This window comes from Tiliqua scincoides, chromosome 1 (genome assembly GCF_035046505.1).
Source record: "Tiliqua scincoides isolate rTilSci1 chromosome 1, rTilSci1.hap2, whole genome shotgun sequence".
In the NCBI taxonomy this organism is placed as follows: domain Eukaryota; kingdom Metazoa; phylum Chordata; class Lepidosauria; order Squamata; family Scincidae; genus Tiliqua; species Tiliqua scincoides.
Genome location: NC_089821.1, coordinates 299,817,007 through 299,840,809, shown reverse-complemented (window position 1 = coordinate 299,840,809; position 23,803 = coordinate 299,817,007). Strand labels below are relative to the sequence as shown.

Sequence of the window (23,803 nt, the reverse complement as noted above, 5' to 3'; positions counted from 1 at the left end):
GTGGCATCCAGGAGTGTGGTCAAGAAGCACAGTGGGTAGGAAGGGCAATCCCATTTGCCCCTCCCCATGTGTCAGACCTCCACAGGAGACTAATGTCTGAAGAGGGCTTTTACAAATCCCACATCTATCCTAACCCCATTATCGCATCCCACGTATCTCCAAACCATTTTATTGCCTGGTAAGCTTCTAACTAGGTTACCGCACGGATGTCTGTTTTGAGCCATTCCTTTATTCATGCTGCAGGGTACGAAATTCCTGGGTGCCAGCCTGCCTATGGCAACCTAGAATACTCCAGGGCAGGCTCACAAAATCTTCACCTACCCTCTGGGACAGGTAATTAAAACAGTGATGTTTTGTTGAGTTTATGTTTCTCTCGTAACTCTCTGCTATTGCTTGTGTTTTTTTTAATTCCTTCTTGCCACTCTGACAAGTCATTTCCCACAGCAGTTATTCATATAAAAGATACAGCTTTTTGGAAATTAGGCGTCTGACAGCCGTTCCATCTGATTATGCATCATGGATTTCATAGCGGCATACAGTAATTATTAATACAAGCCTCTGGTAGTAATGAGAGAGAGAGAACTTTAAAAAAAAAAAAGAGGAAAAGATACAGTTATGTGAATCTCATAGAGCATGAAGGGTTCAGAACTGGGTTGCTACTTTATTTACCAGCCTCTGCTCCTGTGCCTTTAGTAGCAGCTTGATTTATGATTAGGTGATGAAGCAAACCCAGAAAAAAAAAATTTGCCTATTGATTTGTACAGGTCAGGAAACCGTTAAGGGCACAGGAGCAGACCAAGCCCTACTTTTCTGGTCAGCTGCTTACTCTGGAGTTGAAAATAAGAATGTTTCAATATTGCTGCTGTTGGAATGTGACTGTCCCCTTTCTTGCCAGAGGTTGGTTGAATGACTTACTTTTTTTTCATAGCCTGCTTTGTATTGTGTAAAATACGGTTATCTATGTGGAAAAAGTAGAACACCTGGAGAAACCATGGTTGATTTTAGGGTGTATTTCCCATATATTTTATGCCACAATATTTTTCTCTCTACTTCTCTTATTACTCTCTTTATGGTCTATATCCCTTCCTTCCTATTTGTGGTACTCATCAGAAATACTGAAAAGTGCAGGTGTTTAGATGTACCTGTTTTTTTCCCCCATAGTGAGGCTATTTATCAACTACAGAGGAGCAACTGGGGAAAATGGCATGAATGAAAGGGCTAAACACCCCCTGCTGCTAATGTGGATCCTCTACAACAGCTTTAAAGCTTTAAGAAAGATGTCAGAAAATCAAAACATAGATCTCCTACAGCGCAAATGGTTTGGCCTGGACCCTGTTGGAAAAACATTGTATTGAGGCAATGTGCAAACACTGGCATAGTGTAAGTGGGGCTGGGGGGTACACAGCCCCGGGTACCATGCCTTGAGGGGGTGCCAAGCCAGGGACACTTGGAGTGGTTGCACTCCACTCTGAGTGGCTGACCACTTTTTAAGCTTTTTTAACCTGTTTTTCACTGCAATTACTTCCGGATCAGGCACTTCTAGGGGGGTGACATTGTGAGTCACGTCCCTGGGTGCCAAAGGGGCAGCAAATCCTACCTGTGGTTATATTGCATCTGTAATGACCCATTCACACGTGCTGATGATCACTTGTAGTTCATTGCTGAATGTGCTGGGATGCCATCTAAATGATGGGCACCCATGTTTAAAAGTTTTGAAGCAGCTGAACTGCAGAATTCTTCAACCTTTTTCTGGCGCAGTTCTATTTCACAGCTATAGGAAAAGGAATAGGGAGCGTATACACAGACAAACATTCAACTGGTGAAAAGTTATCTGGAGCAAATGTGGTGTGGTGGATACTGATGCTTCAACACTAGAACTATTTAGCACTGCTCAAGGCTGGCATCAGAGGTTGATTAGTCAGGCACTCAGAGCCCATCAAAGGCCCATCTGCCTTTGAACACTCAGTACCACCAGCAGAGGTAGCTTCCAATGTACCATCATGGATTAGTGGAGAATACCATGGGGGCCCCCAAGCAGGGCTTTGCCCTAGCCCCCCAGCAACTTGGTGCCATCACTGGTGCTGCTCACTCATCTCTTCTTTGTAATTAGCTCCATGCAGAATTGAAATGCAGGCTCCACACAGCATTCAAAATACCACTATATTAAGCAGCAGTGCCCCATGGCCACGATCATTCTATAGTGTCTGCTTGCAAGTAAGGTCCATTCAGCAAAAGTCTGTGGCAACTTCAAATGAAAGTTTATTGCTCGCAGGTTCAACCTGTTATATCAGGCGTTGTTGCTTCTGGCTGGGTAATTAGTGTGTAATTGCCCCATGAATACCATCTCTGAATTGCCCCATGAGGATAGATTTTGACTGATTTCCTCTTACTATGTGCACTACTTCCACCACTACCTACATATCCAGTTCACTAGTTATGTCATAGAGCAGTGTTATCGTCACCCTTGGTCTCCATCAGGATCCAGTGGCTACTTCTCTTGCTATTCTTGCCATATCAGCTTTACAGCCCAGTCACCACGTCTGCTAATGCGCATGAAACAATACTGGTGAACATGTACAGATTTTTGAAAAAAAAAAAAAATTTGAACAAAATAATATTTAAAAAAAGCTCAAAGTGCTTAATAGATGATGTGTATGTTTAGTTGGTGGAAAGTTCCAGATGGTTAAGTCACTGGGGCCTCCTTGTACTTAGCTAATACAGCACACCCATCCTCCTTCTTTATACAAGGTACTGTTGGACCTCACTATCCGTGGGTGATCTATTCCCAGACACCCCGTGGATACCAAACCCACAGATAAGTGAATCCCTGTGTCGGTCCAATATTACCTCTGGACACTATTGGAAATGTTTTCTAGTTGCATCCAGAAGCTCAGGTCTAGCCCTCCACCAGGGATTTGGAACCCTCCACCAGGGATTTGGTGAGTTAAATCTGCAGATCCTGAATCTGCTGACAAGGAGAATGAACCTATATCTAGCATTCAGTACCACAAGATGTGGTGATGGTTGCTTGCTTCTGTGCCTTTGGAGCAGGGCTCCCCAAACTATGGCTCATGGGTGGTATGTGGTGTTTGGAGACAGCCCTCCACAGTATGAATGGCGTTTACTATTCTGCCGTGCTGCCTCTGCTCCTGGAACCCAATCTGGACTGAGAAATGCTCTGGATAGTCATGTCTGCCTGGAAATCCAGGTGCATTGCCTGCTGGGGCGATGAGCAATAGATGTGACTTCCCAGAGCATCTCTCAGTCCGGATTGGATGACAGGAGCCGCGGCAACATGGCAGAACAGTAAGCGCCATTTGCACTGGGGAAGCCTTTATTGGTGCACAGCGGTCTCTACTTTGGAGACCACTGCTTTAGAGGGGGAGTAGACAAACTCATGGAGACCTTACAGTGTGGCTTACAGCGACCATGGAGATCTGTGAGTCTCTGTCCACTGATCTTTCACCCTGGGATTAAGATGCCTCTGCCCTAACATCAACAGAGAAGGAGCAACAATATTTGCAGCTAAAAGCAGCTGAGGTGTTTGAGTGTATCGCTGACCTGCTGCATTCAACCCAAGGAAGGCAACAGCTGAAGGGAAGGGAAATGGAGTTGGGGGGTAAACCGGGGAAGAACATGCATTTGTTACAGTTCCACATACTTAGGCTTCATTTACAGTACCATCTGGAGCCTAGGGGGTTGTGTGAAAGGCACAAAGGCATGAAAAGGGAAGAATCAGAAGAGAAGCAAGCATTGCACAGATGTTCTGGGAGACGGTTCCCAGCATAAGTTAGACTCAACTCACAATTCTGAGTCATAGGTGCTTCTTTCCATCTGCTGTTTGAGACAGAGAAGCTGCTCAGACAGAATTTGCCCTTAGGATGTTACGAGAACAGGAATTAGAAATGGAGTGCCGGCTCTCATGATCTGCCTGCCATCCCTCCTTTGCTCTGCTCACCACAGGGAGGATGACTGAAGGAGGTCTCATCTCTGGTTGAATGCAGTGTCTGGATGCTCCCTAATCTGCATTGGTGGGGAAGGAGCAGGCAAGTCCCATTTGCAAGCTATGGTGGTTGCGGCAAATGCAGTCGCAGCAGGCTACCCTGGGGCATCTCCTTCCACGGCATCCTTTCCCCATGCTTTGGAAAGCACGTGTTACAGCAGGCAACCTCCTGGAGAGGTTCTCCTTCTTGCTGCCACCTGCAGCCATAGTAGTGACAGCAGAAGAGGACTCTCACCCATCTGCCATCTGGTTGGTGCTTAGCTTTCCCAGCTGGGAAGCTTCTTGGAAGGCAGTGAGAAGCAGGTGATAGCATTAGGTCATCCGCTTTCTTTTCCTGGCACTATTTAACTATTCCCAGGTGCTCCAGTTGCAGCATGGAGAACAATATTCTGAAAATGGTTAAATGACAAGTGGGGGGAGGGGAGAGAGAGGTTGTTTCTATCACAATTGCCCGGTAAGCAAACATCCACTAAAATTGAGTGTCGGGTGAGTTAGAACAGACAAAAGAAAATTTTCCTTTATCCAGCATGTAATTAAACTCTGGAACCCTTTGCCACAGGATGTGGTGATGGTGTCTGGCCTAGATGCCTTTAAAAGAGGATTGGACGGATTTATGGATGAAACGCCCATCACAAGTTCCAAGTCATGAGAAGTAGGCTATCGCTAAGATTAAGCAAGGGATTGGCACCAGGATGCAGGTGTCTTGTGTGCTCCCTGAGGCATCTGGTGGGTCACTGTGAGATATAGGAAGCTGGAACAGATGGGCCTTTGGCCCAGCAGCACTCAAACTAGCAACCACTATGCACTTGGAATGCAGTTCCTGTCCAGACCACATCCGAGCGTTCTGCCTGGGTGCCATGCAAAGTGTTTGGAGGACAGGGATGCTCTGTGCAGTCATGTCATCTGCCAGGTGTCCCAGAAGACGCAACTGCCCAAAGCATCATAAGAATATGAGAAGAGCCCCGCTGGATCAGGCCATAGGCCCATCTCCTGCCAGATGCAAGGAAGCTTCCTGTATCTCACAGTGGCCTACCAGATGCCTCAGGGAGCACACAAGGCAACAAGAGACCTGCAACCTGGTGCCCTTCCTTGCATCTGGCATTCTGACATAACCCATTTATAAGAACATCCCTGTCCCCTGAAGAAGGGGGACTTCGCGTGGCACCCAGGTGGAACCAAAAGGTCCACTCACCAGCCGGTCGGACCCACCCAAACACCAGATCTGGCCCCTGAGGCGCAGTTGGAATGGCCCTGCTTTGGTCTGATCCAGCAGGGCTCTTCTTATGAAAGTAGTGATGGGTAAATGCAAAGCCCACTCAGGCTTGGAGTTGGGTTCCAAAACCTAACCACACCTAAACAACTGGTTTGTTTCCACCTGAATTCTGACTCGGTTTCGGAGTCCTAATGATATTGCTGGGAGCAAAACAGGGTCCAATCATTTCTTCTAGCCTCTCCGTGAGTGCCCAATACCCTGTACTGACCACTCACAAGCCTTTCTTCCTTATTTGCCTCCATCTTGTTGCTCCATGGTGGTAGCAAGAAAACAGTAAGATCTCCCCCCCCCAACCCATGCCTGACATGCTAGATGCAAAGCGTTGTTTGGAATTATGGTTTTCTAGTGATTCTGTGGAATTATGATTTTCTAGTGATACATGGGTAGTGCTGAAGAACTACAATTCCCAGTGCTCCTTGCATCTTGCACATGCCAAGCACTCTGTGCCAGGCATTGGATTGATAGGACAGGAATCCCCTTGGAAGAAGTAAGTTCCATTGAATTCAGTGGGACTCATTCCCAGGTCACTGTGTATGGAATTGCACTGTAAGTGATCTTAAGTTTGGGTTCAGTTCCAGTTCGCAGAAAAAGCTTCTCTACAGTAGTTTTTTGGGTTCTGATTTGGTTTGACTCTCTGTTCTGAGTGCAACTGCAAGAGTGAATCTGGTGGATTTGTAAAGCTTGGATTACATTCAGTGGCAACATTATGCGAAGCCTTGGGAAAAGGTGCATTTCTCTATGTTGTTACAAGAGAATGCTGTAGTAACTTGCTTTGCAACACCAATACATAAACCCCTTACTTAATGAGAATCCCTTCATTTAAAGCCCCTTGTTCTCTCTTCAGTCAAATGACCAGGATCAGACAGTCTGACTAGTGTAATGTGAAGTGAAATGCAGATTACAGAGGCTGAGAAGGCAAAAATATGACAGTTCATGCTTCCTTAACTGTCCAGCCAACTTTAGATTCCCTTAGTCATCATTGAGTTTGGCAGCCAGTCCCTTGTATTTCTTGTCTGAGCACAGTAATTTATCTTCCTCAGGCATGCAGCTTCACCTCTCTTAGGTATATAACCCGCAGAAATGCCTCATCAGCAAAGCCAGAGATCTTGTGAATGAAAAACTAGCAATGCATTTGGAAGATTCCTGGTCAATTTAACTGTGATATTTAGACACTATGTAGAGATCTGTTTCAGGATCCCTTCTCATGATGTGTTCTTGCTCTGAGCACTCATGGGCATGGAAAGTATTATAATGGTGAAGCCAGTGGCATAGCTAGAGGGGGTGCAAAGCACTCAGTTTACCGCAGTGCGCAAGGAGCTCCTCCCCCTCCCTTTCGGATGCCTCCATTTTGCTCCCCGTGCCTGGAATGGCTCCAAAGAGGAGGGGAAGGGGCCCCATGCATGCTGCAATGAGGGTCCCTGCAAAACTTAGTGCTTTGCACCCCCTCTAGCTATGCCACTGGGTGGAGCCTGTGCTTTGGAGTAACAGTTCCAGGTTCAATTGCTACTATCTCCAAGGAGAACTGCAAAGACAAACACACACACACTCCCTCTCTCTTTAAAAGTGTGTGGTTAGCATATAGGCAGTATTGAGGAGCATTGGTTATCTGGCTATCTTTTCCCACATTTGGTCTAACTGTTCTAAAGCAGGGAAGAGCTGGGGAGGGGGGGTTGATGGGGTTAAAAGCCATGAGCGCATCCCAAAAAGGCTACATTGATCTGCTGGAAGGGTTTACGAAATTCAAGATAGCCCAGCTCAGTCCAGTTTAATATTAATCAACCATGAAATTCTGCAGATTAACCAACACAATATTTTGTGTAAGGAACAAACAAGGGGCAAAATTTCACTAGCTATAGGAAACCCTAAAGAAGAACCATGAACCGAATTTCCTTGTAGCTGGATTTCTGGGGTAAACGTTCATCAGCTTTTCCTCTTTTCTCATACAGTGGGCAAATCCACCTTAAACTTCTTAATGAGAAATTTCTTTCATAATTACTGTTTAATTTCCTGTACAGAAACATAGGCATCAGAATTGGAAGGAACCTTCACGATCATTGAATCCAACCCCCTGCCAATGAGTGTTCCAACATCATAGTGCTTGTTGAGACATTAATTTTAATTTAATACAATCAGTATTAAAACACAGCGTGTTTTTAGAGAGATAAAAGCAAGCACCTTATGATGTTTCTCTATGCATTGTGTACAATGTATAGTATATAGTAACATGCTAACAAGATTTTACCTGTACACTAAATCCAATGTTTTCTTCCTGTTTTTCCTTTTGCTATTTACAACCTTCTTGCAATATTCTACTCACTTCCTCCAACCAGGCAAGGGTCCCAATTAGATATGCACATTCAATTCCCACTGGAGGCAATGGAAATTGTACTGTCCTGCCCAGAGGCAAAAAGTGGCCTAATTAATTTTTTCCCTAATATAAAACTGGGCAGCGCTCCAAAGATATCTGATCATGAACTATAGCAGGACAAGAGAACAATATCAAGATATAGACATTCTCTATTTTTTAGTTCATTTCCTGTCATGGCAAGGGACTTATCAGAGAATCTTTGATTAATGCCACTTTAGCAGAAGTTTGGCAGATATTTCTAGCTGCAAGACGAGCTTCAACTTTAAGGGACCCTCTTGGCAAATTGCCCTGCCTGGATCCCCGACTACCTAGATGGTCTTTGATAGGGTTGCTCTGCCAGCACCACAGAATGGTGGTGGGTACAGAAGTGGTCTCAGGAATTAACAGCTGGCCCTCAGCAGCTGTCCAACAATGCCAATCCCTGATGCCAGCTCGGTCCAGCTGTCTTCCAGCTTTGCAACTGTAGTTAACAAACCTTTCTTTCTAAATAAATTATTCTCAAGTGCTGTACACGTGACTCTTAATAATGAAACAGCAGATTATTAAGTATTCTGTAATACAGGTAGAATAACTGTGCTGGTGTGATGATTTCACAAATCTGCTGACAGTGGTTTGGACTGGAAACACAAGCTTAAGCTTAAGGTATCCACATGGTTGATTGGCGAGGCTAACCTTGTGTTGGAGCTGGACAGAGCATACCGGCAAGCATATTAGCAGAGGGTGGTAAAAGAGGCTACATGCCACTGATGCCTCTGGGTCTCCAGTGACAAAACTGGATTCTGAGGACCCCCAAACTGTGTACCTGATCTGTCAGGGAGAAAGTGTGAGAGGGGTGGCGTGGAAAAGAAAGAGAGGAAGAGTAGTGGGCTGGAACATCAGAGACACTCTAGTCCAGTGGTTCCCGAACTATGGGTTGGGACCCACTGGTGGGTTGTGACCTGATTTTGGTGTGTCCCATAAGGATGATGGAGAGGAGGAGGAGGAGGACTAATTGCCCCAAACCGTGAAGCTATTATATATGATTGGCAACCTTCAGTCTAGAAAGACTATGGTATAAGCCTACAGTCCCCGGTATTCCCAGGCAGTCTCCCATCCAAGTAGTAACCAGGCCTGACCCTGCTTAGCTTCCGAGATCAGACGAGATCGGGCATGCGCAGGGTAACAGTTGCTGCAGGTAATTGCTAATTACTCGGTGAAGAGCTCAGATGCTGCAGTTTGCAAATAGCTACTAAGTGTCCTGCATGGAGCTGAGCTTCTGCAGTTTGCAAGCATGTGTAAATATAGAGAAATAAATGTCTGAGGGGCTTTTTTTCCTGATTATTACGAGTTGTAATTAAATAAATAAATAAATAAATAAATAAATAAATATTCTGTCTTTCTAGATCCCTCTAAGTCTGGTAAACTTAGGTGGTCCCAGTGGAGTGTCTTGTAAAAAAATGGGTTCTGGTGCTAAAAAGTTCAGGGACATTGCTCTAGTCCACCATACTCCTCTCTTCCATTCTGCCCCCCCTTCCTTTTATACTCCAGGAAGTGGGAGGTGTGGAGTTTGGCACTTCACTGTGTAAGGAGGGCATACTGCCCTCAGGTGCCAAGTGGTCTTGGTCCAGCACTGGTGGACGGTTCATCTGCTGAAGGAGGTGGTGGTTCTTAATCCCCCCATCTGCTTCCTGAAGCAGTCAATCATTAAATCTCATGGATGGATCAACCCTGCTACCCATCAACAGTCTCTCTGCCTTGGACTCTGTCCGTTGGCCCTTTTCCAGTCCTTTAGTGATTTAAAGCACCAACTCAGCAGTTCCCCTGCTTATTCTGAATCAGATGTGAAGGAGATGCCATCAGCATACTGAAGGCAGCTGCGCCGACAGCCCAAATGACCCTACTCAGCAGATTTCTGCAGATGTTGAAAAGCAGGGAGAGATTAGATGAAGCCTTGTTGGGAGCCCCATAGCATAAATTCCACTTTCAGGGCCAGGTGACATTTTTAAAATTGTGTTATTAGAGCTGTCATGTTCCCCCCCCCTCCTAAATAGGTGCTGCAGGACCAGATTTATATCAGGATCATGCATGGTCTGATCCGTCACTACTTCTTGCGGTACTGACCTGGATCCTCCCACCTATCCCCAGCTGCTATTTGCCACCAGTGCATACTGGCACCAGTGCAAACAGTTTATATAAACATACATGGGAGAGCCTAAGTATCTAAATGAATGGTCAGTCCCAGAATCCACAGGTCTGTAGCAAAACCCCAGGCCTTGACCAAGGTTTTTTGCTTGTGTTCTCACTGTATGCTAAGCAGCAGCAAGTTACTGACCAGGATATTGTATTCATGCTTAATATCAGGCATGGCTTTCCTACTTTCCTGCTCCCTTTCAACAAGGCCTATAGCGACCCCTGCAATAGAATCCCATCAGTTAAGGCCAGCCTAAGAACTCCTGACTCTTGTGGTGGCGCACTAAATCCTGCCCCCCCTTACCTGGTGATTTGCTAGCCTCTGCTCTTCCAACCAGTGGCAATCCTGGCCCCGATACTGCCTGGGGTCACAACTGCAGGCTGCCACTTCCCCCACCGGCCAGCTGCCAACCCCTGTCTCCCTTCTGGAGACCTAGGGGGGCTGCGCACACCCTCCCTGACCCTCCAAAGGCCTTGTAAAGGCATCAGAGGGCCAAAAAAATCATTTCTGATTTCACTGAGGAAACCGGAAGTGATGTTTTTATGTCCTGAGGGCAGGGGAAGCATAAATGCGCTGTTTTCCTGGCCCTCAGAACATCCCTGGGCTAAAGGCTATGAGTGTCTGGATGCTGCAAGGGGGCCCCACGGGGAGTGGATGGCAGTGGTACCATCACAGCCTAGCACCCAGGGCATTTATTCCCCTTTCCCCCCCCCCAGGAACACCACTGCTTCCAGTACTCCATCCCACCATTCTCTTCTGCTTCACACTTTCACTTTATCCCCCCCCTTCCTTTTCCAGTCTAGGGAGTGGGAGGAAGTGGATCAATTGAGACAAGCAAGTGGATGGAAGTGGGCGCCCTCTGCCAGCCTAATGTCTAAGGTGACCATTTCATTTGGCCTCATGGATGGGCCGGCCCTTCTCTTACTTCAGGTACGAGGTGGAAGACCCAAGGGCAGGGACAGATTGTGAAAAGGGACTCTCCCTGTCCACCGGAACTGCCTGCAAAAGGGGAACCCCAGGAACCAGACCCACCGCAGCTACCCTGAACTCTGGCCATTGTTCTCAGGCCAAAGTCAAGGACTCTTTTAAGGATCCTGTAGAGGAGCCACTATCCTCCCCCCCCCCCAGCAATGTCAGTTCCAAAACTTGGGAAAACCAGGAAAAGGCTTTTTAAGTCAAGGAAGTTTATCTTAGGGATGGGTTGATACTAACCGCTTAATGGCTTTTAAAACAGCAGATCTCTGGATCCACTCACCGTATGGAGCTTTTATGATAGCGGTTTGCTTGATCTACTGTTATAGTAGCTACAATACCACCATGAATAGTGGGCCACTACAGAGTGCATCAGAGCCATCAGCACAAATGGCCAGCAGCATCACACGCCCACTGCCAATGGACCTGATCCGTTCCAGAGCACATAAAGTGGTGGTGGAGTGGGTTGTGGGCACTGGGAGGAGGGGAAGAGGTTTGGGGGCTGTAGGGAGTGTTGCTCAGCAGCAACCGTGTGTTGCCAGGATTACATCCCAATTGTTGCAGCCTACTCCACCCTGCCCCCTTCCTCTCCTTGGAACTCTGATTGCAAAATAGCTGGCATGGATCCGAGGAGAGTTTGGCCATCTGATCACTCCCCCCCCCCCGCCAATTTCACGTAGTGCATGCTCTGTTGGTGCAGCTGCATGGCAGAAGATGGTGGATTGGACTGTAAGTAGCTGGAATCTTCCTTGAGTTCTAGATCAGTATTTCTCGACTGGTGGTACTCATACCACCGGTGGTACTTGAAATGGTGTCTGGTGGTACTCGTACGACCCCCAGACCCCTACCACCTAGCAGTGAGACCGGAAATGCAACATGACACACAGCAATAGGAGACTTGGCTCAGCAGGCAGAACTTCAGTGTGGTCCTTCCAATAGTATTTCCGAGAGGTGGCATGGCGTCACTGGGGTTTGCATCATCCAGTGCAGGAGGCCAGCGCGTCACCCCCGTGATGGCCAGCGCGTCACCCCGCACTCCCTTAGCGATGCCACTGATAAGTGGACCGTGCAAAGTGGCAGAGGCATCTCTAGAGGGGGGGCGGTGCATTAAGTTTTGCAGAGAGCCTCCCTGCAGCGTGCAAGTGGCTCCTCCCCTCCTTTTTGGAGCCATGTGGGCGGGGTGGGGGAAACGGAGGTGAATGGCTCCTGAGGGGAGGGGGAAGAGCCGCTTGCACACTGCAGGGAGGCTCTCTGCAAAACTTAGTGCAACCCCCCCCCCCAGAAACGCTTCTGCAAAGTGGCACAGCTGGGGACAAATGTTGAGAAACTCTGTCCTAGATCCCTCCTGGACTGAACCATTCCAATACCAGCATCCGGCCTGAACTCCCTTCAGAGCTGTCTGTGATTTTGACTTGCAACCAGGATTTTCATCTCAAGGCTTTCCATCACCTGTCTACTGCTTCCTATTTCTCAGGTGGAGATCAGAAGGTTCTTGGTAGCTTCCCCTGGAATACAGCGGCTACTGCTCAGCTTATGTCAATGAACTGTCTCTGTGCCAGTGGTGTTGCTCGGGGGGTGCAGGCCGCACCGGGTGAGACGCATGGAGGGGTGACACCACTACTGGTCAAAATTTTTTAAATCTTGGTTTTTTCAATTAATTCCATCAAGTTATATATCGTTTGATGTGTGATTTCATGCAGAATGCAATGACATAACCTGCATTTAAATATTTCTTTTCTCTCAAAAGTTATAGCCAAAAAGGTGGGGGCAGGGTGATAGTGCATCACCATGCTCACTGCTCAGGGCATTGACCTACCCACTGCATGGGAGAAGATCCTTTAGGGGAGTGGCGCGCTAGCCTCCAGCACCGGGTGACACAAACCATAGAGACATCACTGCACCGTGCATCTGACCGTTTGGGACTAGGACTGAGGTTTTGTCGAGAACAGAAGATTCAGGCTATGCTGCAGGTTAGGGCTGTTTTAGGTTCAGCTGAAATTGCATGGGGACTCAGATGACTGTTTAGTTCAGGATTAGATCTCATAGGCAAAGGCTTCCTTCCTTAAATACGACTTCAGAAAAGCCTCACAAGAGTACCAAATCTGTGTTGTCTTTGAAACCATTTAACATTTTCACCATTTGGTCTTTATTAATAATTTTCAGATTGATTTTATGTTCCCTCAATCTCTTTAACACTTTTTTGAAGTCTAAAGAAAGGCAGCATATAAACATGTATAGGCAAAGTATTATATGTCTATATTCACTTCTTGTGCAACGTTTGCACTTTGTTATTTTATCCAGTGGCGTAGCTAGAGGGGGTGCAAAGCACTAAGTTTTGCGGTGAGGTTCCCTACAAAACTTAGTGCTTTGCACCCCTTCTGGCTACACCGCTGATTTTATCTTTGCTTTCCAAATGAAGTACCAAAAGCAATCTAAATGTGAGATTGTCAACTGGCCCAAAGAAAAACAGCCTGAACTACTCCTGTGCCTTAGATGGTAGCTTGAGCTACAGAGAATCATGCTTTTCACAACATTATCACCCATATCAGCTGCTGAGTTCCGTAGTACATAGGGACTACAGTGTCTGGACAGCAAAGTTGGCAATATTGGAGTAAATGCTGCTGGCAGTTGAAATGCAACAGAATTTATTTGAAGCTAGTAGCTAATGTGGGTGAGGTTTCATTACCATACTGCCTTGTTGCCGAGGATAATTCATATATTTTTGGTTATTCATAAATATTAGTGATTCATAAATAAATACTTTGGCGTCCACCCCCACTGTGATTGCTGTAATCAACGTTTGAGACTCAAACTCCATGTGATGCTGAGAGTCCTATTTCTTCAAACCCAGAACCCTTTTCAGATAATAGACAAATGGCAGTGGGATTTGAAGGGTTCCTGATCATGCACACAGTTGTACATGGGGAACTCTCTCAGATCTTATAATAAATGTACAAAGCTAGGGCTTGAGTCCCGCTCTTCCTCCACAATACATGTACGTTCATGGAACATCTGAAAAAGGATAATCTGCTTGCATCACAAAGTAGGGGGGATCCCATTTTTACAGCAACATGGACCTATGGGAGTGCTAAACTCTTGCATGCCTACAATTTATCATCCCAAAGACTACTCTCCACGGCTTTTCTTTCCACCCAAGCTCCAATTAAAGAAGTGAAAACTTATACTTCATTTAGTTGAAATGACCTGGACTTTAGTCAGTGCCAGACTCCAAGTGTCACACAGATGGCACTTCTCCAGTTGAGAGGAAGGGACATGAGACAGTGGAGGCCACAGTCTCTCCAAAACTGGGTGATACTTTGCCATCTGTTGGCAGCCAGTGTTATTACATTAAGCCCTTTTCTGTCAAATTCAATTCTCCTTATTCTCTTGTTCATTTGGTTTTGTTATCCCCCTTTTCTTTTATTGGACTTCTAATAAACCTTTTACAGTTTAACCTTCAGTCTGTATGGTCTGTGGTATGGGATGTATAGTGGATTGTCACATCTTCCTGCCCTGCAGGTACTAGTGTGAGAGGGATTTTGATAGAGACTCCTGAGATTCAGTATTGTTCTAAGAGAGGGGTTCTGCCCAGGGTGATTTTCTGGACTGGTGGCAGCAGATTCCATCTACCAAGGCTTTTCCCCAGTCAGCTATGCATCCAAACAGGGCAGAGAATAGAGCAGAAAGTAGTGAGAATGCTACCCATTAGGCATTTCTGCCCTGGATCAGCATGCAGTTCCTTACAGGCCCTCCATCAACCCTGACAACATCAGTCTTTATGCATGATCTGAGACACCATTCAGAAAACCTGGGTTTTCTTTTCTAAAACCAGGGTTACAATTTAATGGTCGAGGATTTGTTCTCTATACTTGACTTCATTCTCTCAAAATGTCTTAGCTTTGTTCCAGCAATAAGTGGAGCACAACTGTCAGCATACATTACAAACATAACAGATTCTTTTTTGTATTTAAGTCAGCAAAACATTATTTCCAGGATTGTGGTTTTACAGTCACAGCAAATCAGTGATTTGCAGCTCTCCTTTAACTGAAAGTCAGTGGAAGCTTCTTATTAAAAATGAGACCAGGGAGAGGAGCTGGTGATCAGGTTTGGAACCACAGTGAGAGAAAAGTCCTAAAGTTCCCATATACACAACACACTTGCATGCTTTTTCATGGCCCCCCACACATTATTTACCAAAATGAGTGAGAGAAAGAAAGGTGGGAGAGTATATTACACATTTATTAACTGTAGTTTGGCTCCAATGCAAACTTCTGCATTGAACCAGACTATCACATTTTTGCATTAAGGCCACTACAAAGGGATCAGGAACTGGTTCTTGGGTTTATGCTTCATTCAATACTCTGAATTATTGAATGCTCGTCATTGAATGCTCTGAAATAATTGGCTCCAGAATACTCTCTTTCCCTCCAGTCCAATGTATCCTGGTGGCTACTGAAGCTCCAATGCCCATATAAAATCTATTCTTGTTATATGCTGGGGTTAGGTTCCTAGAAACCCCAGTGGATAGCAAATCCATGGATGGTGAACCTTTGATCCTAGGGGGAGGGATAACACCTGCCAGCAGCGGAGACAGAATCCAGCAGAGACCAGCGTGGCAGAATATAGCATGGCAGTGGAGACCTTAAAAATGGCACATGCAAGTTGCACAGGGCCCTTTAAAATGGCCATGGGAAACCTTCCACTGCCATTTTAAAAGGTTCTGCGCGAGTTGGGGGGTGCAATTTTGAAGGTCTCTACAGCCATCTGAAGGTCTGTGCTGCATTCAGGAAGCCAGCGAATAAGGAAGCAGAGACCGCAGATAGTTGAGAACAGCCCATGAATGGCACAACGTAAGTGGCAAGCTTGCTGCCCATGGAAAAAACGAATTTGCCAGTAGAAAATCCGCAAATAAGAGCAACTGGCTGTATTCCCAGTTTGTGAAGCCTTCCGCATTCTCTTCAGTGATTATGATTTCAGTGAAGATTGCACACAGATCTATCCTTGGCATTGACACGAATGGGTATATGCACAGAACTCTGAACCAGGTCAAGTGGGAGGAAAGTGATTTAGGAGAAATTATTAAGAAAGGAATGCTTTTTGGAATTGTCATTAGGGTTCCTCACCATTATGTCATTGTCATCAAAGAGAAACTGGCAGCATTACCGTGTTCTATGGGATTTTTTTAATTATTATTCTAGGATACTTTGAGATCATACATTACTTTGGCCACTCTGAAATTGCAAACTGAGTTTGGATGGTTTCCTTGATTTTCAGTTGGTTATCTGTGAGAAAGGCATACAGAGCTTAACCTTTTTCTTTGGCTTTTTTCTTAGCTCTAGATACCACTTTAATGTGTCCTCCAAACCGCTGAAGAAATAAGAAATTAATGAGAAAGGCTAAATGCTATGGAAACTTGGAAAAAATGGTGAAGTGAAAGAATTTGCAGATCACCTAAGTTTGAAGGGTTCTTTCCAAATATTATACATCTAATGAGGCCAAAGTTAAGGTGAACCAAGCTCTGTACAAACACAGAACTTTTGATATATGCCACCCTCTGTAGAAATTTAAAGCACAACCCAAAGGGGTTTGAATGTCCCATTTAATTGGAAAAGTTGAGCACATTCTTACATTTATTTATTTACTTAAAGTTTTAATATTCCTCTCTTCAATTGAAATCAGTAGGTCTTAAAAGTGCTTTAAAGCCATTTATGCCTGGCATTGCATATACGCAACAGGGACCAAATGTGTATACCTGTGGGCTAGGCAAAAATGGGTTAATATTGGCAGTATGGTACACCTACATAGTGATGTCAGGCACTGGGATCTGATGCTTGTAAAGCAGATTCCCAACCGCTGAGCTGTGGTTTCTAGTTCTGGTTCAGTTCCAGCATCTTACATGCCATGTTAATATATCCAGTTCGATCTCACTCAGAAAATAAGCACCACTTTTGTTATGTGATCTGGTGTTGTGAAGGAAACAAAACAATCTCAGTGTTACATTGAGGGGTCTGGGACAGGGGGCAGATCGGAGTTGCCTGCCAAATCCCCTTCCCAGATCTGGTCAACATGGACTTTCTATAGCAGGGGTGTCAAACATAAGGCCCGGGGGCCCGGATGCGGCCCGCAGAAGCTTTATATCTGGCCCTCAGGCTCTCAGCTGTTGAGCAGTGCTAAGGAGTTACTGCTGAAAGGGCAGCCCACGTGAAAATGGGGCTCTCCCATGTCTTGAAATATGATCAAAGTTTGCGTATTTTTTCTTCTGTCATTTGCAGCTAATGAGTTCCTAAGTGAGAAAAACTGCTTATTTTTGGTTGTGACCTGTTTAATGACATCACTTCCTGCCTAACGATATCACTTCTGACCCTCAGCAGGCATCATGAATGCCATTCAGCCTTCGGTATAAAACGGGTTTGACACCCCTGTTCTATAGGGTTGATGCAGGTCTCAGCTGACCCACAGTGTCTGCTGGTGCTTACCCCAGGCCAAGGGAATAAATGTTCCCTTACCTTGAGGAGGCTTCAATATGTTGACTCCCCCGCAGGATACAGCAGAAGTTGCATGGGCACCACTACGTTGCAACGCAGGGAGTTATATAGGATTGGGCTGTTCATGTGAGGATCTTCCTTGCTGAGCATATCATCATGATGTTACTGTTGACAGTACTTATCCCCAGCTAAAGGAGTGGGTAAACAGATGCACAGAACAGGTTTCGCTCCATAAGTGGCCATAGCTCAATAACAGAGCATGTACTTTGCAAGATAAAGGCTCAAAGTTCAGTTGTCAGCACCTTCAGTTCAAGGATCTCAATTAGCAGTGCTGGAAGTGACCTCAGCCAGACATACTGGACACCCATGGCTGATCTGAGTGGACAATACTGGGCTAGATGGCCCAACAATCGAATTTGGCTTGTTTCATATGTTCATGTTTAAATTGCAGGAATGAATGTTTATGATGACTTTCACTTTCCAAAAGTCATATAAGAATGCTATGATCTTGATCCACGAGGTGGCAAAGTATGAGTATAACTACTCATAACTAAGTGACAAGCAATTATTTAAAAGTGTTAAGACCACTTCTGGCTTCAGTGGGATTTTTTGCAGAACTGTTAACGAAACTGCCGTCTCTTCCTTCCAGCACGTTGCAAGAACAGAAGGGAGAACTACGCAAGCGTCTCTCCTACACAACCCACAAACTGGAAATGCTTGAAACAGAATTTGATTCTACACGCCAATATCTTGAAGTAGAACTGAGACGTGCTCAGGAAGAACTTGAAAAAGTGACAGAGAAGCTGAGACGGTTCGTTTTTCATTCATTGACATTATTTTAAGCCAAAGAAACACCCCCTTTTTCATCGTTTGCAAGACAAGAATGACTTTCAGCAGGCCCATCTGCAAATGTCAAAAATAAGCCTTGTGATGCAATCATTTTTGACATTTACTGGTTCGTTTCAAGAATTGCTAAGTGCCTTCAGTGACTTGTTTTAACCATATTTCCAACTTTACCAATGATGTTAACAGAACTTATATCTTTATACACAGCGGTCCCATCAGGAGTGCTTTATCATGTGACCAGCAGTCTCCAAGCCGCTACCAGGGCCAAGAGTTCCCTGGTATCTGCGGGGTATAGGTTTCTTCTGCTTCCATAGCTACCGGAAACTGCAGATAGCAGAGAACCCTACTCAAATCCTACCACCATGCTCATGACTCACCCTCTCTTCATTTGCCAAGGCTATGCAAAATGCAGGTTTTTTTGGAAGCAGACAGAGAACACTAGATTCCACTTCCTGTTAGTTCTCTCTCTTGCCTCCTATAGCATTAGTTTAGCAGCTCTAAGGGCCCAATCCAGAGCCCTGCGCGCTGGCTCACCACCAGTGCGCACAGTCGCAAACGTGCTGTAACGCATGTTTGCGAGCCCTTACTGCGGACCTGGCACCAGAGCTAGAGCCAGCTCCAGCACTAGGCCCACGTTCTGCTGCCCTGCAGATGCCCGGACCGCCTGGCGGTGGGGAGGTGAGTGGGGGTGTGGTGGGAGGTGAGGAGGAGACACTCTGGGCCAGGGGGAGGTGGGTAGAAAGCGGGCGGAAGGCTGGGAGGAGACATGGTGGGGGAAGGGAGCAGGATGAGAGGAGGACAGGACTGATGGAGCCCCATGTGGGACTGCGCAGTCTGACATGGGACTCTCCGATTCTGCGGCAGCTCCGGAGCTGCCGTAGAATCAAGTAGCCCCATTGTGGGGCTGCTTCCAGTACCCCAGGGGAAGGGGGTGAAACTTCCCTCAAGGAGCCTGCAACAGCTGCCTGGTTGCATGCTGGCTACCATGGCAGCCATTCTGGTGCCGCGGCAGCCCTGTACGCTGGGCAGCTCAGAATTGGGCTGCCCATCTAGTGTTCTCAGTGTTTACTTTCATTTTCACAATGTTCTATAGCAGAGCAAAAAAGCTGCATTTTGCAAAGCCTTGGCAAACGAAGACAGGTGAGTCATGAGCATGATGGGGGGTGGGAATCTGTGAACCATGGATAAATGAAACTGCGGGTGCAGGTTCTGTGGATACAGGGGACACCTGTACTATAAGTTGTTTTGTTTTTGTTTGTTTTTTTTCAGTGATCTCCACCTGGTAAGTGTTGAACTCAGGATTGAAAGTGGTTCAGGAGTTGAGCTCCAGTGAGTACAAACTCCAAGTGAGCCCCAGGGTTTCTACTCTTCTGGTTACAACAGTAGTCCTCACATAACCCGCCACCACTTGACTGAATAACAGCTTCCGTACATGCAACCTGATGTTGGCATACGTACTGCCCATGCCTCCTTGTGGGCATGTGCTTCCTTGAGAAGGTGGCACATCCTGCATACTCAAGGAGAGCAGGAAGTCTGATTACTCAGGGTTTTCGCTTCCTTGAAGTATAGGCACCTCTCACTGTATATGGGGCTTACAGTTCTGGAAAGCAGCACATATCTCAAAAACATGCAAATTAAGAATATGGTTACCGTAAGAACGTATGTAAATGGTATAGGTTAGGGAAATGGAGCATGCACCACTGTCCCAGAGTCTGACCAACGAAAGTGAGGCAGATTGGTCGGTTGCTTGCTGACTAGAACTGACCCCTTTCCCAGCACTCCCTTCACCAGAAGCCATTTGCAGCCACTAAAGCCCCTGACCTTCTGCTACATCTCTTTCTTAACTTGACGGATTAGTCTGCCTTCCTTGGATTCTTCCTTGACACTCACCCTTAAGCCATGCCTTTCCTCAAACATGGGGGAATGCATGGGAAGTTTGACTGCATTATTCCAAAAATTTGCAAGAGAGAGCACAGTCCACAGTAACCCTTGTGCTGTCACAAACATGCCATAAGATGGGTGGACCAGGCCCAGGAGAGGGGTGGGACCAGCCTCCAGCACTTAGGCTGGTTCCTAACCCCCCTCCTCAGTAGCCCAGTGTTAAACCAAGCTGGCGCAGATCAGAGTAGCCCCGTTGAGGTGGCTGCTGCACAACATCGGGTAAGGAGAAATAAATTCCCTTACTCCTAGTTGTGCGGAATCCATCTCAAACCCTGTGCTGAATACATCGTAGGCCAGTTGGGCTGAGCTGGGCTGAGAGTTAGGTTTCAGTATTAATTAAGCAAGTGTGTTATTCCAAAAAAAAACATCTCATTCAACGAGAGGTACCTGCCTAGAGGCAGAGCTCCTTTGCCATGAAAGCAAAATGCTTGGCCACAGGGTTTGTTTATTGGGCACATCAGTGTCAGAGGGTGGGACTAGAAGGTGCTGTTTGTTCCAGTCACTATATTCTGTAAATGTGGCAGGATTATGTGAGCTAATGTACTGTAATCTTGCCATACTTTCCAGCAACATCAACAATGGGTAAGGTTTCACTCTAGTCCAGAATAGGAAGAGGAGTGAAACTCTGTTCTGAGCAATGAATGAGCCCCAGCTTGTGGTTTTATGCATTCAGGGAATTTCACCTGGATAAGTTTTCTTTCCCACAGAATAACTTTTACTGTAGGCAGTATTTTTTTCTCTGAACACTTGAGTTCTCTAACCCCTACAACAAAACTCCTCGAGGGCTCCTCAACTTAAAAAGAGGGAACATTTTCTAATCCCCCGTTGTCTTCTCAGAGACAATTTTTGCCATGTTACTGGAAAAGAAACTTCACATCAGTGTGCAGTGGGGACAGAGCAGATTTATCATTTCACTTCTTTCCATTAGAGAACTGGGGCCCAACTTTGATTTTAGATCTCTTCTTGCAGGAAGCACTACGCATTTTGTTAAGAAGTTCTGCATCCACTTTTGACCATTTTTAGAATAGTTGTTGGAATTTTAGAGTTCTCAGAATGTTCTGCAAAACCCTTCCGCTGTTCTTATGTGTATGTTTTGCTATTTAAAGGAGATCTTCACCCCCTCACTGCTGCTTCTGTGGCCTTCCTCTTCCCAATTATCCTTTTCCAAGTTATTCCCAGCCAATCATCCTGTAATAACTTGTGATGGCCCTTCATCAGTCGGGCTAGGCTACCTGATGACATGCCACAGCCAAACCAGAGTAAGGACAGAAACCATTGCCCTCGCTCGGAATACATGTCAAGAAGGACATCTACTTGAATACATGTCAAGAAGGACAAGTGCACAGGATCTAGAGAGCAATAAATAATTAAACAAACCCAAATAAAAACTAGCTTGAGGTTACAAAAACAGTCCAGCCTAAGAGAACAGAACTAGGAGGGAAAGGACCTAGGAAGGGCCAATTCCCAACCCATTAAGAGCCCCATTAGGCTAATCCAAGCAGTCCATTCAGGAGCCTGCAGAGTAGGTCACGCCCATCAGCAGCCATTTGCCTTCCTGAGCTTTTGTAAACTCACCTGGGAAGGCCAGCCCCCTTTCAATCAGGAAGGAAGGAGGGGGGAGGAGCCAGCCAGGAGTATAAAGCTAGGCAGGCCATCGCGTGAGGCTCTCTGCAGATGCGTGTGGCCTCTGGGAACTAAGTGCCAGGTAAGGCACAAGAGTTTAGCATCTGGGCGAGTTCAGCAGCAGGGCGAGGAGGCCAGGGCCCCATACGCTGCCCTTCCTCTTCCCTAGAGAAAAGGGCTGCTATCCAGTGTACGGTTTTTAAAAGGACCCCTAAATAAACAACAACAAAAAAGCTATGCAGTCAGACAGCCAGCAGCAGGGTGGGGGCTATCCAGTGTTCTGCATCGAGTGCCACATGTATGATTATATGCCTCTGGGGCATAAGTCATGGGTGTGTCCTCGGTGCAAGGAGCTCCAGGCTCTCAGGGAACGCGTCCGCTCACTTGAAGCCATGGTGGCCGACCTGGAGAAGCGCAGGCAGCCAGAGGAGGACCGTGGGGAGACTTCCGGGGACGATCAGGCTTCGTCCCAACCTCAGGCGTGCAGCTCCTCGGCTGCCCGGGTGGGAAGTCTCGGGACTGGAGGACGTCATCCTGGAGAGGAGGGAAACAATCCCCTAGGGGGGATCCCTTCTCCAGGGGATGGGCCCGTATCCGAGCGCACTCGGGATACTCCTCGGTGGGAGGGGGGTCGGAGGCTTCTTGTAGTGGGGGATTCGATTATTAGAAACATAGAGAGGGGGGTTTGCGACGGATGTGAGGACCGCATGGTGACTTGCCTGCCTGGTGCGAAGGTTGCGGACATCACTTCTCGTCTAGACAGGCTGGTAGACAGTGCTGGGGGAGAGGTAGCGGCTGTGGTGCATGTCGGCACCAACGACGTGGGCAAGTGTAGCTGGGAGGTCCTGGAGGCCAAATTTAGGCTTTTAGGCAGGAAGCTGAAAGCCAGGACCTCAAAGGTAGCGTTCTCTGAAGTGCTACCTGTTCCACGTGCAGGGCCAGCTAGGCAGACGGAGATCAGGGGTCTCAATGCGTGGATGAGACGGTGGTGTAGGGAGGAGGGGTTTAGATTCGTTAGGCACTGGGGAACATTTTGGGACAAGCGGGGCCTGTACAAGAGGGACGGGTTCCATTTGAACCAGAATGGAACCAGACTGCTGGCGCATAACATTAAAAAGGTGGCAGAGCAGCTTTTAAACTAATCCCTGGGGGAAGGCCGACAGGAGCCGAGGGGCATCCGGTTCGGGACTCCTCATCCTTATGGGATGAGGATGGGGAGGTTAGAGAACAACAAGACAAAGGCAGGGTAGGAGAAGAAATTGGGAAAGGTAGGGAGATGGGATGTGATAGACGGTTTGGCACAATGAGAGGATGCGGGGACAAAGGAGCGAATAAGCAGCCCATCCTGGGGCATTCCGTGTATAAATGCTTTTATGCGAATGCCCGAAGTCTACGAGCAAAGGTGGGAGAACTGGAATGTCTGGTGACAAGGGAAAATATTGACATAGTGGGCATAACGGAAACCTGGTGGAATGCGGAGAATCAGTGGGATACCGCAATCCCGGGCTATAAACTCTACAGGAGGGACAGGCAGGGGCGTGTTGGAGGTGGGGTGGCCCTTTATGTTAAGGAAGGGATAGAATCCAGCAAAGTAGAGATTGAAGGTGGGTCCGACTCCACCGTAGAATCTCTGTGGGTTAAATTACCAGGCTTGTGCAGCAATGTAATACTGGGGGTGTGCTATCGTCCTCCAGACCAGAAATCTGATGGGGACCTTGAAATGAGGAAACAGATCAGGGAGGTGACAAGGAAGGACAGGGTTGTAATCATGGGGGACTTCAATTATCCTCATATTGACTGGGTCAATTTGTGTTCTGGTCACGATAAGGAAACCTGATTTCTTGACGTGCTAAATGACTGTGGCTTAGATCAGCTAGTCACGGAGCCCACCAGAGGACAGGTGACTCTGGATTTAATTTTGTGCGGTACGCAGGACCTGGTTAGAGATGTAAACGTTACTGAGCCATTGGGGAACAGTGATCATGCTGCGATCCGTTTTGACGTGCACGTTGGGGGAAGAATACCAGGCAAATCTCTAACAAAAACCCTTGACTTCCGACGGGCGGACTTCCCTCAAATGAGGAGGCTGGTTAGAAGGAGGTTGAAAGGGAGGGTAAAAAGA

The 23,803-nt window shown here is 46.7% G+C and overlaps 1 protein-coding gene and 1 pseudogene across 3 annotated transcripts in view; one reads left to right on the top strand and one right to left on the bottom strand.

Moving 5' to 3' along the window:
* Nucleotides 1-23,803, top strand: part of BEGAIN (brain enriched guanylate kinase associated) — a 164,804-nt gene that overhangs the window by 57,493 nt on the left and 83,508 nt on the right. Inside the window, exons 2-3 of one of the 3 annotated variants that reach the window (XM_066612247.1) lie at nt 244-333; nt 17,921-18,082. In XM_066612247.1, the coding sequence (XP_066468344.1) occupies nt 244-333; nt 17,921-18,082 (252 nt within the window). Of the gene's footprint in view, nt 1-243; nt 334-16,203; nt 16,293-17,920; nt 18,083-23,803 lie in introns of those variants that run through there. The other 2 variants (XM_066612248.1, XM_066612249.1) reach the window with 2 other exon arrangements.
* On the bottom strand, nt 8,701-8,820 carry LOC136637672 (5S ribosomal RNA; annotated as a pseudogene).